Source organism: Zosterops lateralis (assembly GCF_965231275.1).
Source record: "Zosterops lateralis genome assembly, chromosome: 3".
NCBI lineage: Eukaryota > Metazoa > Chordata > Aves > Passeriformes > Zosteropidae > Zosterops > Zosterops lateralis.
The window spans coordinates 104,708,566-104,722,190 of record NC_139764.1 but is presented as its reverse complement, the minus strand read 5'-3'; the positions used below and the strand labels follow the sequence as shown (position 1 = coordinate 104,722,190).

Sequence of the window (13,625 nt, the reverse complement as noted above, 5' to 3'; positions counted from 1 at the left end):
GAAGTGACACGAGGCGTGGGCAATTTTTTATTTGTCCAGATGTCAAATAGGATGCCTATTTCAGTCCAGGGTTACGTGACACTGGAGCTTCACCTGAGGAGTATGGGCTTGGTCCATGATGAGAGTTTTGCATGACCCCAACACTACGTGTTCATTCCCCAGTGTGGCTTCTCTAGGAATAGTGCCAAGGTGATTGGGTTTGGCAATAAACCACTATTTCAGAAGAAAAGGGAAAGTTGTACTAAACAGCTGAAACGATTCTCTGGGGTCGGCCCTGGCTGTCAGGACTCACTTGCAGCCTCAGAGAGGTTCTGTGTGTGTGCAGCACAGGCCAATAGCCGGGGGAATCGGTGCATCCTTGCTCCGAATGCCTGAGCAGGGCTGCGCTGGGGCTGATTTGGCCCACAGCAGAACAACTGTCCATGATCATCATCAATCACAGCTGACCCATCCAATTAAAAATCACTTCTGCAGGCTTAACTCTCCCTGGCTCCCTTAAGGAAACACTGGTGCACAGGCTTCAGTTGAATGTTCTCAGGTCTGGCCAAATGCAAGGGGAAAAAGCCATTGTTTTCACTTTATTCTCAATCCCCAGCCAGTCCTTCCTCAGGGTTATTGCTCTGGCAACACAGCTGGTTCTGAACAGGCACATTCCTACTGAAATCAATAGCTTTGGGTATGTTGGCCAGAATGTCTACACTGCTATTTATTAGGTAAATAAACATTAAATTAGGTATGTAATGTCTTAACTAATTAACTGTATTTGTCTAACATAGTTATCTAAATTTGGAAAATATTGAGATGGGCCTAGACTGTCTCTCCTGTGCTATTTATTAACTTCATGGCAGCAGTCTTCAGCAGCTCTTTTAGCAGATGCTAAATTCATATACGGAAAAGCCATTAACCTCATGAGAGTGAATAATAAAAATAAAAATTTGTCTTGTTTCCTGCTTGGTTTCTGGGGTCTTGTGAACCATGAAGAGTTCTCTAGAAGACTTATAAACCTACTTTGCCTCCTTGCCCCTTTCTCTAACTGGAAAATAAGCTGAAAATACTTACTTTCAAGAATTGAAATGAAATGTAAAGCATTAAAAGGTGTGCTGATAAACTACCAAGATGCCAGTGCCTGAGTAAAACAGTATGGAAATTATAGCAAATGTTTACAAGGAACAATTAACTCACTTAGCCCAACACTATGTATGTTACCAACACATATATATTATAATATATGTTGTAATACATATATAATCAATATAACTTACTCTTTCACTTGTTGCTGTATCCAATGGGCCATCATATTTCTATTATACTGGCAGTTTTTGTGTTACATATACCTGTAATTAAGCTTGGGAACCTATTCCTGCATGAGGCTGAGCTGCTGTGTAATTTAATGTAGGAAAGGAAGCTTTTGCTAAAAATAGAAACTAAATTTAAAAATAATGTTTTTGCCTTAGGCTTTTATTTGGGATTTTGGAAAACAGAACAAACTCTTTGTTTTCCATTACATGTAGAAAGCCTAATAAACAAAGTGCCACTTCTCATCTGATTTTGCATTCCTTGGGTGAGTTTTGGTAAACCCTTTTTCATTTTGAGTAAATTGCTCTAAATTATGCTGGGATAGGATCATCTGTAGTTTTAGAAGAAAAACTAGTTTAACTGAAAAACAACTTTGTTGGAACTTCAGTGGTAATTTTTTTAACCCAGAAAAGATCCATCTTGAGCAATTATTTTGCTTCTAAAGGTTCTGTTTCATACAGATGATCAAAAAGGTGATGTAGTACCAGCCTGCTTAGGCTGCCAATTAGTTCTGTCACTATCAACCTCCCAATAACTCCACTACAGCAGTGTTAGTAATCTTTAGTATTTGAGGTTACTGTCTAGTTGCCCTGAGCACTGACAGCCATAATCTGATAAATGCTGTTCACAGTCATATGCAGTCAACTCATAATTACCTCTTTCCTCAAACAGGTGTAGAACAATCTGAAACAGAACTACAATTCTGACTTTTTTATATGCATTTTTTTCAATGCATTTCAGTCTTTTTAATATATTTATCTTTACAGTGTCTTTGCCTGATGGACACTTTCTTCCACATTATTTTTCACACAGGGAACACTTGCAAAGCTCATCAAAAGACACCAAATGAGAAGTTAAACACCTTACTGGGCCACTTAGGGCTGTGTATGCACTTTGTTAGCTGCTGTTGTTAGAGGTGAGTGGCTTTTCCCAGGAACCTGGGAGCCATCTGTAGGACCATGGCTCGATAAGGAGATGGTCCCCACTGAGTGGCCAAACTGTGCTGCCAGGAGGTTTAGCTTACCTCAGGCTAAAACTGCACTGCAAGTCAGCCTGTAAGGAGCATAAATGATCAGAGTTTTAATCTGTAGTATGAAACTGAACCCTGAGATAATACCACAGAGTTAAGAGATGAAGTGATATTAGTACTACTCCATCTCATCTAGGTAAGCTAGGGGCATGCATTCTTTCTTTTATTCTTCTTTATAGCATTTCTTCTTACAACCACGTCAATGGAGTAGTCCAGCATAAACTGGAGTGGTATATCCTTAACGTTGAGTTGCAGTTCAGTTCAGTTCAGTGGGTAAAGCACTTTTGTAGCAGATGAAAGAGTTGTGAACCCCCTTAGACTAGGGAACTTCAGATACACGTCACCCTTATAAAAAGGATGTTAAAGATGCCTGAATTGCTGTATATTCTTACAGACGCCAGTTCAGTTTTGTCTTGTTGACTGGTCAGGGAACAGGGAGCCAAGTTCTCATCATGAGGGATTGCCCAAGCTCCTTTACAAGGTCCCTGACAAAACAGGAATGAAATTGTACAGTAATCTAGAACCATGGAGCTCTAACTTGATTTTCCTCTTTGCAGCTGAATTGATAATGATAAGAACATGCATTAACAGGGATGTTTTATGCAGGTGCTAGTGTTGTGTGTTGATACATTTCCTATTTTTCCTCATTCCATGAGACATTTTTGTGCATCTTTAAGACAGGAGATTTTGAGTATCTGAAGGTTGCTAGTGCATGTATGGTACCTTGTCTTCTGTGAGGAGGGACTCATTCCTGGGCAGTATTGCTGTTGTAGGTCCTGATCTCTCCATGTAAATTTGGATTGATTCAAGCTGATCCAATGCCCTGAGTCTGGTCTTGTTCTGAATGAAGGAGATCAAAATAGTGAATGATGTGCTGTGAAATCTCCATGTGTTTACATATCCTGTGATGATTCCCAAGCTACACACAAGGCTTTACATCCTGTGCATGTGATTTATCAGTTAGTATTTTCCAGTGGTGGTAACTGAAAATTAATTTTTTAAGTCTGGGAGTGGGGAGTTATCTTGGGTTTATTTGGTTTTTTTTAAATTAATGTATGTTTTTATTTCAATGTTCTACAAAGTGGAGGAAAAAAAAAAGACATGCCTGAAATTTCTTTCACTGAACCAAAGGACTTCTTTTCTTTTATGTTTCAGACACAGATATTAAGGAACTAGAGGATGTTTTTGGACTTAATGGACAAGTAGAGCATAAGCTGAACTTCCTCAGAAAGAATGTATCAAAAGAGATAAAGCTGGTACTGATTGCTCATTCTATTGGTTGCTACATCACCCTGGAGATGATGAAACGAGCCTCAGAACTTCAGGTACAGGAACCTTCTTCAATTGGAGTTGCTTTATTGGCAAAGCTGTGCATGTGCTCAGCCTATGGGTAATGCCATGTATTTCCTGTGGAAACACTATTCTGTTATACACAAACAAACAAACAAACAAAAAAGGCTTGATCCTAGTAACATATAATAAAGCAGATTGATGTAATTCTGAATCTGAATTTGGATCTTTAATGCCCTTGGAATATAAACAATTAATAATGGTGAGAAATATTTTTATGACTTCCTTGTCCTCATCTTTAAATAATTTATAAGCAAATCACTAGATATTTGGCAATTTCATTATATATTACACCAAAAAATAAGACTGGTTTTGATTTTTATAGTGGTTTCTTATCTTGAACAGATTGCTGGTTAGACATGGGAAAATGAATGGGAATGAACAGTAATATAAATTGTGAGGAGTACTACTATGAAAGACATAAATATTAAAATTTAATACAACTATCACTATTTCTGCAACTCAGTCTTGGTTTGTGTAACTCAGTGAGAGTGAGAGCTGTTACTGCATGTTCTGTATATCTGAACATTTTTCTTTGTCACAGTGTAGCAGTAAGAAGGCTGAAGCAGGAACATATCCTTGCCCTCTGTAAATGGCAAACAAATAACTCAGTCTGTTAGTAATAACTCAGTAATAACTCAGTCTATTAGTGGCTGATAAATAGAGAATAGGGAATTTGTATTCTTAAACATTCACCCTCACTAAATCATTGTTTCTTCTTTTACTTTATAAAATCTTCAGTGGAAGGAAGTGCCATGTTAGCAGTGACAGGAAGTCTGGGGTTAATATATGTATGTCGTTAATAAATGTAATATATGAGATTAATAAATGCATATCCACTGGTTCATAACCTTTTCACTGCACATCTAACTTTTTATTCCTTTAGAGGAAAAAGGAACTAAAACTGTGAAACTTGAGGATAACGTGATTTATTTCTACAGGCATATTTCACTTTGTGATTATAAACAAGAACATTTTTTGTGAGAAATCTTTTTCAAAAAGGAGCATTCTAGAAAATATGTGCTTTAATTTGTCCAAAAGTGCCAACTTTTTAGGGGACAAAATCTGTTGTCTTTATTGCTCAAATGATTTTATCTGCTTTCATTTTAAATATGAATTGTTGAGTAACATTTTTACACCTGGCTCTCTGGATGCTCACAGCTTTTTTGTCAGTATTTTGAAATTTAGGGATCTTTGGAGCACTCTTAGACCTCGTGGTGCACTGTGTGCGTAAAGTTAATATATGACAAGCTACATTTAAGATGCATTCAACAATAGAAAATATTTGTGTAAGCCAGGGTATTGTGCAATCTTTGTCCCTTTGCCAAAAATAAGTTAACTCTTAGGTTTTATAACATATGAAGTGTGATAATAAGAAACTTGTGTTTCCATCTCTCTCTTTATTTTTACTGGAATATTTGATTCCCAAAAGATTTTGAGCACATATGTGTATTTTAGTAGCTAGATCATTTGATTTTTTATTTGTGTAGTTCTTGATGATATTTTTTCATTTTACAAATTTTTGGTTTGGTCTTAAATTCTCTGCTTTAAGAGCCTTTCATTGTTTACAGTTTATTATTCTGAGCTAGAGGTTAATTTGTTGTATTTTTTATATTAATAATCCAGTAAACATTTATATTTGGAATGTATGTTTAGTAGATTTGATTTTTAGAATCACAGAGTCATAGAATTGTTAAGTTGGGAGAGATCTCTAAGGTCATTGAGTCCAGTTGTTAATGCAGCACTGCTGTGTTCAGCACTAAACCATGTCCCCACAGTGCCACATCCACATGTTTCTTGAACACTTCCAGGGATGGTGATTCAGCCACTTGTGCAGTCTGTTCCAATGCCTGACCCCACTTCACTGAAGAAATTTTTATTTCACAATTTAAAGCTCTTCTGTAGTCCAACCACATACAGATTAGATTGTCCTTCCCTTAACATGCATGAAAAGGAGAAAGTACATCCCCTTCTCTCTCCTTATTGGTTCTTCTTTGGCTGTCAGCTTTCACAGAATCATCAAGGTTGGAAGAGATCTTCAAGATCATATGAAGTCCAGTCATCAACCCAATACCATCATATTCACTGCTAACCCATATCTCCAGGTGCCTTATCCAGTGTGCCTCTTCCATAGACAGTGCCTCCACCACCTCCCAGGACAACTTATTTCAATACCTGACCACTCATTCAGTGAAAAAAAGGATTTCTAATAATCTAATCTGAATCTCCCTTGGTGCAATTTAGGCCATTTCCTCTTATGTTTTCACTTGAGACAGGGCAAGAGAGACTGATTCCCATGTCACTGCAACTTCCTTTCAGTTGTGGTTGTCTCCCCTGAGCCTCCTCCTCTCCAGACTAAGAAACCCCAGTTCCCTCAGCCACTTCTTGTAAGACTTGTCATCTAAACCCTTTATCAGCTTTTTTGCCCTTCTTTGGACCCAAATGCTGCTGCTATCTAGGGTCCCTGTGCTCTGCAAGTAAATGAGATACTTCATTTTTTCCTTAAATTTGTGTGAGATAATGCTTTAATTAAGAGCAATGAAACAGGAATTTCCAGTTTATTCCAGCATGAATTCAGTTTTGGAGCCCATCCTTGTTTTCCTGTTGACTCTCAGGGAGGCTTCTCTTGAGGGTTCCTTCAGGAGACCCGTTAACACAAACTTAGTCTTGATGCCTTTAACCAAGTCTGATTAGTAGAGAAGAGCACACAGGTTGCATCTAAGTAGAGCTTAGGCACAGATTTTAGCACTGGGACAGTGATGTTTTAAACTTGTCTTTAAGAGACTTTTTGGCCCAAAGGAGCCAGCAACTCCCAGCAACACCCTTGCATGGTTCTGGGCTTGATTGAGGTCCAGGACCATTCCAGTAGTCAGTTTGGATGCTGTCATCCTGTTCATCCATGTGAGCACACCATCCCATGCCCTCCTGTTCAGTGACACAGCTGCAGACTAATTCCTGGTTGGTCTTTTTTCTGGCCCATGAGTAACCACACTTTCCAGTTGTCATGGTGGGCTTCAAGCCTTAGCAACATTCACCTCTTAGTGAGAAGTAGAGCATCAGGATTTTGCCAGACTGCTAAAACATTTTCGCACTGGGAAGGAAAAAAAATCAGCCTCACTTTGTGAGGATGTAAAACTGCAATAATGTACAGCTTTCTTGTTACTTGCTCTTAACCTCATAATCTTCTTCGCTCTTTATTCAGACAACAGAACTGAAAAACAAGGCTCAGTGACAAAATTATTTTCTCAGTTGTTGGAACATGCATCTGACTCATAAATATGCTACATCCTCCAGGCATTCTCTTCTAAAATGCAAATCCTTACTTGGAGGATTTCCTTGTACTTTACTGGCAACACTATTGAGTGTTTCCTAAAACACTCCATTTGATCATTAATTTAATCAAAGATTGACAAGTTTCCTTACTTATGAAATTCAATCTCTTACAGTATTAGTCTTTCATTTGCAGTGATGCTTTTGAAATGCTAGCACCTTTGGGGTAGTAAATTAACTCTTGTCAGTGAGTACAATGTAAGTATTGTTCTTCCTGTAAAACTCATCGAAGAGGAAGAGTTTAAAACCTCTGAGTAATATCAGTTTAAGCAAATTAAATTTCTGTAATATGTAGATCAAACTCATGCATTGCTACTGTGTCTCAGTGGTGTGAAGGAATATTGAGTATTGCTGGAATTTATTGATTTCATAAATGATAGCTAAAAACAGAGAACTTGGAATAGTTGTGCATAAAACACATTCCTTACTTGGAAACCCAGACTCATAATTTCTGTGCATGTACTGATTATTTAATTTCAGTTGCTGAACACTTGATTGTGAATATGGGAAGTGCTTTCCTCATGTTAGGAAAGAGAAAACTGATGTGTTTTTAAATATAGGTATTTCTACAAGAGAACAAAGTTCTTTACTCTGGAACTACTGGAAATCCACAGGATCTGTGAGATTGTGAGATTAAAAGAGTTTTTTTAACAGTGCAGGAACTACTAAGGATGTCTGACCTTTGAGATAATAGAGAATCTTTTCAGCAGGATTAAAGGAAGAGGGAAAGAATATATGAAAGCAATGACACTCATTCAGTTTCTATTTTGTGGAGATTAGAACCTCAATATGTAATCCAATACTCATGGTGTCACCATTTCAGAAAACATCTGAAAGGATGGCAATGTAGCAGGTTCTGACTAGAAGTTCTGGTGCTTTTTGGGAAGAGAGAAAAGGTGAAAATATAACCACTCATGAGATAAAAAGGAATATAAATTTTTATTCCATATTGGAAAGTTTCATTTGATACAATAACATCTAATTCCAATGTTGATTATGTAAATTCGATGTCATGGTACTTCAAACAAAATCAGTTTATGTAGCTGTTGCCTAGATAAATTAACTTCCAATGGTCTCACTGTCCATTATAAAATATGCTTAGCAAAGCATATTTTAACCACCTTGAATGCTCCCTTTCAAAAGTAAGCTTATCTGAGCTTTTGAAAAGTACAGTGAGCCTGCATAAATAGAGAAATACAGAAATATATATTGAGAGAGATAGAAGGAGTAATAAATATATTAATTTCCTGTTAGTTGCAGGCTTAAATGAAAAAGTGCAAAAAATCAGCATAAATACTAAAATGGGTAAAAGACTTAGAGTAACACAAACTCAGTGACAATATCTGTAAAATTATCATTCAGGGAAAAAACCATATGGCTATGCTTAGCAGACTTCACAAGGGAATTGGTGAACATTTCAGATAAATGTGTATCTTGTGAAGACAGCTATGAATTTCTAGGCCGTGATATAAAACTGAGTCTGGTGTAGTTTTTCTTCTTCATCCATCCATATAAATGAAATATGTATTAAAAGAACAAGCATTCATCATTGGGCTCGTATACACCCACCTTCATCTCCCTTTATGTGTTGAGGAAGCAAGAAAAGACATACTCTGACACAATTCTGCACAGATTTAAACATTCAGCTGCCTTCAGTGAGATGAGTATGTTAATTTAATTTTATGGATGTTTTAAGTTGGTCTCTGAGTTGGATTATTTATATGAGAGAGAGAGAGTGAGAGAGAGAGAGAAAGAGAGAGATTTGGCAGTTCTATCAGTTCTTGGTATATCAAGTCTTTGGAAGCACATACAAGGAAGCCCAGGTGGTCTGAGACAGCAATTGGAATAAATTTTTCTTTAGTTGACAGCTTACACATTACAGAGTCTGCAAAATCCACCTCACAACTCTGGATGGTGCTTCAGGCAGTATCCTAAATAATCTAAATATCTAATAATCTAAAATATCTAAAATAATTCTGATGGAACAGGCAGTAAAGCAGCAAGAGGAACTTGGGGCATATGCAAACGTTCTGCATATGCAAACGTCTCTCACCTGGAAAAAGAGAGAAGTCGTGCAGGTGATTTATTAAATCTAACCAAATAAAATAAATAAGATACTGTATATTTGAAGCATCAAAGAAGATGCTGCAAAGATTTGTAGAAAGATTTCTCTTTTTTTTCCTAAAAAAGAAAATACGAAAAAACCTTCACATGAAAACTTAAGGCGAATATAAAATATCCTCTCTGTTCAGGTGGGAGGCTGCAAAGTAGAGATGGGTTCATGGCAAACAAAGGTTTTTAAGGGAAACACTAACTTTTGACTGGGACACTCATAAAAGGCTTGGACTTAAAATTTCAACAAACCTCAAAAACACCATCAGTGAAAGGCCGATAACTGCAGAACAAGGTTGAAAGTGTCAGCTCACCCAAGAGACTGCTAGCAGCCATTATTTTCACTGGCTTGATGACAGACCCTAACCCTGAGGGATCCAGTTATATTCTCTTCTACCTTTCCCCTTCAAAAAAAAAAAAGCTTTAAAAAATGTAAACTGTAAGAAAATGCAGCAGTCAACAGGCAGACAGGCTCTTTTGTATAACCCTCAGGGCATGCTGCCTTTGTCAGTAGGAACAGGCACTGTCCTTTGCCATGTGCTCTGTAGGTCTGCCAGAAATTACTTCACAGGCAAAATACCCCTCCTTGTAATATAGTGAACAGAAGAATGTGAAATGTCTCAAGGATGCAAAAAAAATAAATGTAGGAAACTTGAAATGAAAGGAGATAAACCCTGTTGAAGGTGATGCAACTTAAGGTGTGACATGCCTGAGGAAAGTTTAAATTTTGAACAGTTTGTCATCTGTGTCCATAGGGTACCTTGTGTGGTTTTTGAAGTGGATGAAGCAGGTAGGTATCACTTGCTCAATGCTGGATCTTGATGGGGAATAATGGACTACATATAGTTCAGTACTCTCCTAAATCAAGAAAATTTGCAGTCCAAAAGTGTTGAAGTGAGATGAGATTGGTAAATAGTACAGTGACAATTTTTGCAATTAAAAGACAGGCTTGACAAGATCAGCAACACTGTATTTGTCAGATTGTAATTACCAAGCAGAAGAATAATAGCTTTTGTTTTTAACATTAATCACATTTTTAGGAATGAGGATTCAGAGTTAATAACAGCATTGCCCTAACATTTCCTTGTTTGGATCATAAGCCTGTGGTCAGAAGGCCTGAGAAAAAGCTTAATTCCGAAATTTTTCTGTGAAAAATTCTATTTTGTTCATAATGTTCATTGAAACTTCAACTTCTCTCACCTTGTTTAATGTAGTGGTTTACTGCTCAGTTAAATATAGAAGCAATATGAAAAGGAAGATTTTGATCTCTGATGATTCGAAGAAGTAGAACTTAAGAACAATCATTTTGATTTCAAGAGATTTGATTTTTTTTCATAACGTGTTTATTTCACTGCTAATGAAACATCTGATTTCAAGTGTATGTAGTCAAAATTCTAATACACCTATAAAAATTATTTTTTCTAGGAAGTTAAAAGACATTAAAGTAGCCAAATGTACAAACATAAAAGAAAGAAAAATAAACTGAAAAGTGGAATCTGTGATCATTCATCAGGAATCCAAAGTAAAACATGTGAGTGAGGCGGAAATGAAGGACTGAAAATAGAAAGATGGTTAAAATGGTAAATGGCAGAATAACAGGATTTACTAAGTACTGTGAATTTTTACAGATTTGTTAATAAAAATCTTGTTATTTTGAATCCCCAGAAATTTAGATTCATATTGTAGTAAGTAACTGAAATGGTTGTATAAAAATGAGGGAATCAAAAGCAAGAAGTGAGTTTGAAAAACAATTAGGATTTATGGCATATGTTTTAAGAAGAATTCAACACCCTTCTGCAAGCCAGATTTCCCAAGGAACATTTTATGCTTGGAGGTGAGATCTTTTGAAATTCTGCAGATGTATGTGCATAGCTCTTGACAATCAGAGTCATCTCTTTGGAGAATTGGACCAAACGATTGGAATTCAGTATATGTTGCACGTAGCTTGGAATTTTTTAATGTTTTTATACTGCAGTTAACTTGCTTTTACAGGAGACAACAGAGCCAAAAATCTAGCAGTTCTCATGCTCTTTTAATAGTAGGTAAAGGAGAACGCAGCCAGTTAGGACATTAAAGAGTTGTTCATGAAAGCAGCAGGTGAAGGGACATTGTGGAGTTTTTGAACATAGTAGTTACAAATGTAGTTACACTTTGCAAATGTAGTTACACTTCAAGCTTGGCTTTAGCTCTACTAACCGATATCTGTTCCTAGAAGCTCTATATTAAAATGGAATTTCACTGCCAATCTAGAACCTTCAGCAAAGAAGTTGAGCTACTTTGTCAGCTCTTGCCTCATGTTGTATGTGGTACAGTTGCTCAAGCAGTGAGGAAGGACTTGGCTTGGAACTTTATACAAGAGATTACTGGGGATGGACAGGGTTGTAATTAGAAATATTTCCTACTCTACCATATTGTTCATTTGTTCATTCCACATGATTCATGGTGAAGTCCAGGGATGCTTTTGCTGCATTGATTTCTACCCAAGAATGGTTTGTCCTGTTTGAACAGTTCACTGCAGGAGTAAAAGGTACGAGAAAAAGACACAAACTTTATACAAAACAGTTATGAAATCTCTGAGCTTAGATAGCACATCCACTGCATGGAGGGCATTTCTAATACCCTGTTGAATTAAGTTCAGGCAATCACTGGAGAATTTTTTTTTCTGTATCTTTTTAATATTTCTTGGATTGCTGATTATTTTAGGGGAGTTTTTGCCAATGCCACCATTGATCTTTTCAGATATGTGAGGATGTGTTCAGTGACTACAAGCCTGCATTTAGGGGACTAAATCAAGCCCTAGATTTCTTCTTAGGGATCCCCATCTGTACTTTTATGACTACAGTATCTTCCAAATTAAATGTAGTAGAAGTCTTCTTCCTTTTCTGTTTGTTTCAATGTGTAAGTGTTTGAAATACTTTATTTCTGTTGTTTGGGTGCAAGTCTACTTAACTGTGGCATTTTGGGGGAAAAATTCATCGGCGTTTTCTCTTTCATGTGGAATTGAATGTTAAGTATACATTTAAGTGGAAATCCAGGATGGACAATGTATTTAATAAACTTACTACCTTTGAAGTCCTGTAAGGAAGTTCAATTGATGTTAATGAAAATATGCTTTTAATAACTTTGTTACAACATTTCTAGTCACTGGAAAATTTTAAGAACATTCTGCTCCATTTCAAATTCCAAAACAAAGCATAGTTTTGTATAAGGAGCAGAATTCACTGAGTCCTCTAATTGTTTTTGAAAACACTGAATTTCTGCTCCTCTATTTTAAAACAGTAGTATGAGTACTGCAAGTGTATTTTACTGAAATAGAAGGTACAAGTTCTCAATAAATAAAATTTAAATTGTGACCTTTAATGGTAGCTGGCACGGTTCAATCTTTTTACCTGGCATTGGCAATTAAAAGATATGCTGCAAATTCTTGTTCTCCATTGCACTAAAACCCTTACTTACCTGATGACCAGTTTTATTGGTGTGATAAACTAGATATGATAATTTTCTCTCTTAGCAGATTCCTGCATATATTCAATTTGTCATAACAATTAAGGCCAGCAGTAGTCTGTAGTATTGTAAAGGAAGGAATTTTCTATTTTCCCTTACTATTTAAAATGCTTACAGTTCTGGAAAGATGAAAGCAAGGATGGAAAAACAAGCTGATTGAGAGAATTCCTAACTCCCTTCTCTTTGTTTCTACCGTCTTCTGTTACCCTGACAAGAATTTGGGACTTAAGTTCTCTCTCACACCTCAAACATTAATGGTCTCTTTTCATTCTTTGACAAAAATATGAAGTTCTGCTCAGTGTACACTTCCTGACTCACTTGTCCTGTTTTTCACTGATATCACAAGGCAGAACCTTATTGTTCATCATTAAGCCACTACGCCACTTAATTAGTTAAAGTGATAGGAGCCTGAACTCCTTGCAATATTCAATGCTAGCTTAGCTTGTCTAACTCCTAACCCTTTGAGCTGAGAAGGGCTATGGGTCTGATTTGACTGGATGCCTTTTTGAGGGCTGACTTAAGTGAGTGATAAAATAAACCCCTTTCCAAATGTGTTGAGTTGTGCACTTAAAAATAGAAGTCCAGGGATCTCAAGGCGCTGATGGAAAATCATGGCCTTCCCTTTTCATCAGCAGAATGAGATTATAATTATAAAGCTGATTTCTCAGTAACTTTGTTCAGCCCCATTTCCTTAAACTGAATTGATTATCATTCAGATTTATTGGTAGGTATGGTTATACATTGGTGGCTGTGAAAGCAGTTGGTTCAAGACAACACAAAGTCTGATTCTTAATGCTTTCTTTTGGTTGAGCCACCTCTCCATTTTAAGGGCATATTGGTGGTTAATGTCCCAGAGTGGTAAGTGGTAAATGTCCCATAGCATGTGTGCAAAGCTCACATTTGCCAGTCCCTGTGCCATAAGAGTACCTGCAGATGCAATGTGGTGATCTCATGGGAGTGCTACACTGAAAAAAACCCCACCCTGTACTTCCAAAATGAAAAT

General features: G+C 36.8%; 1 protein-coding gene across 3 annotated transcripts in view; it reads left to right on the top strand.

Annotated features, from left to right (window-relative positions):
• The window catches only part of LDAH (lipid droplet associated hydrolase), a 109,721-nt gene that overhangs the window by 42,594 nt on the left and 53,502 nt on the right, over positions 1-13,625 (top strand). For all 3 annotated transcript variants that reach the window (XM_083856299.1, XM_083856301.1, XM_083856300.1), the window contains exon 4: positions 3,482-3,651. In XM_083856299.1, the coding sequence (XP_083712425.1) occupies positions 3,482-3,651 (170 nt within the window). The remainder of the gene's footprint in view (positions 1-3,481; positions 3,652-13,625) is intronic.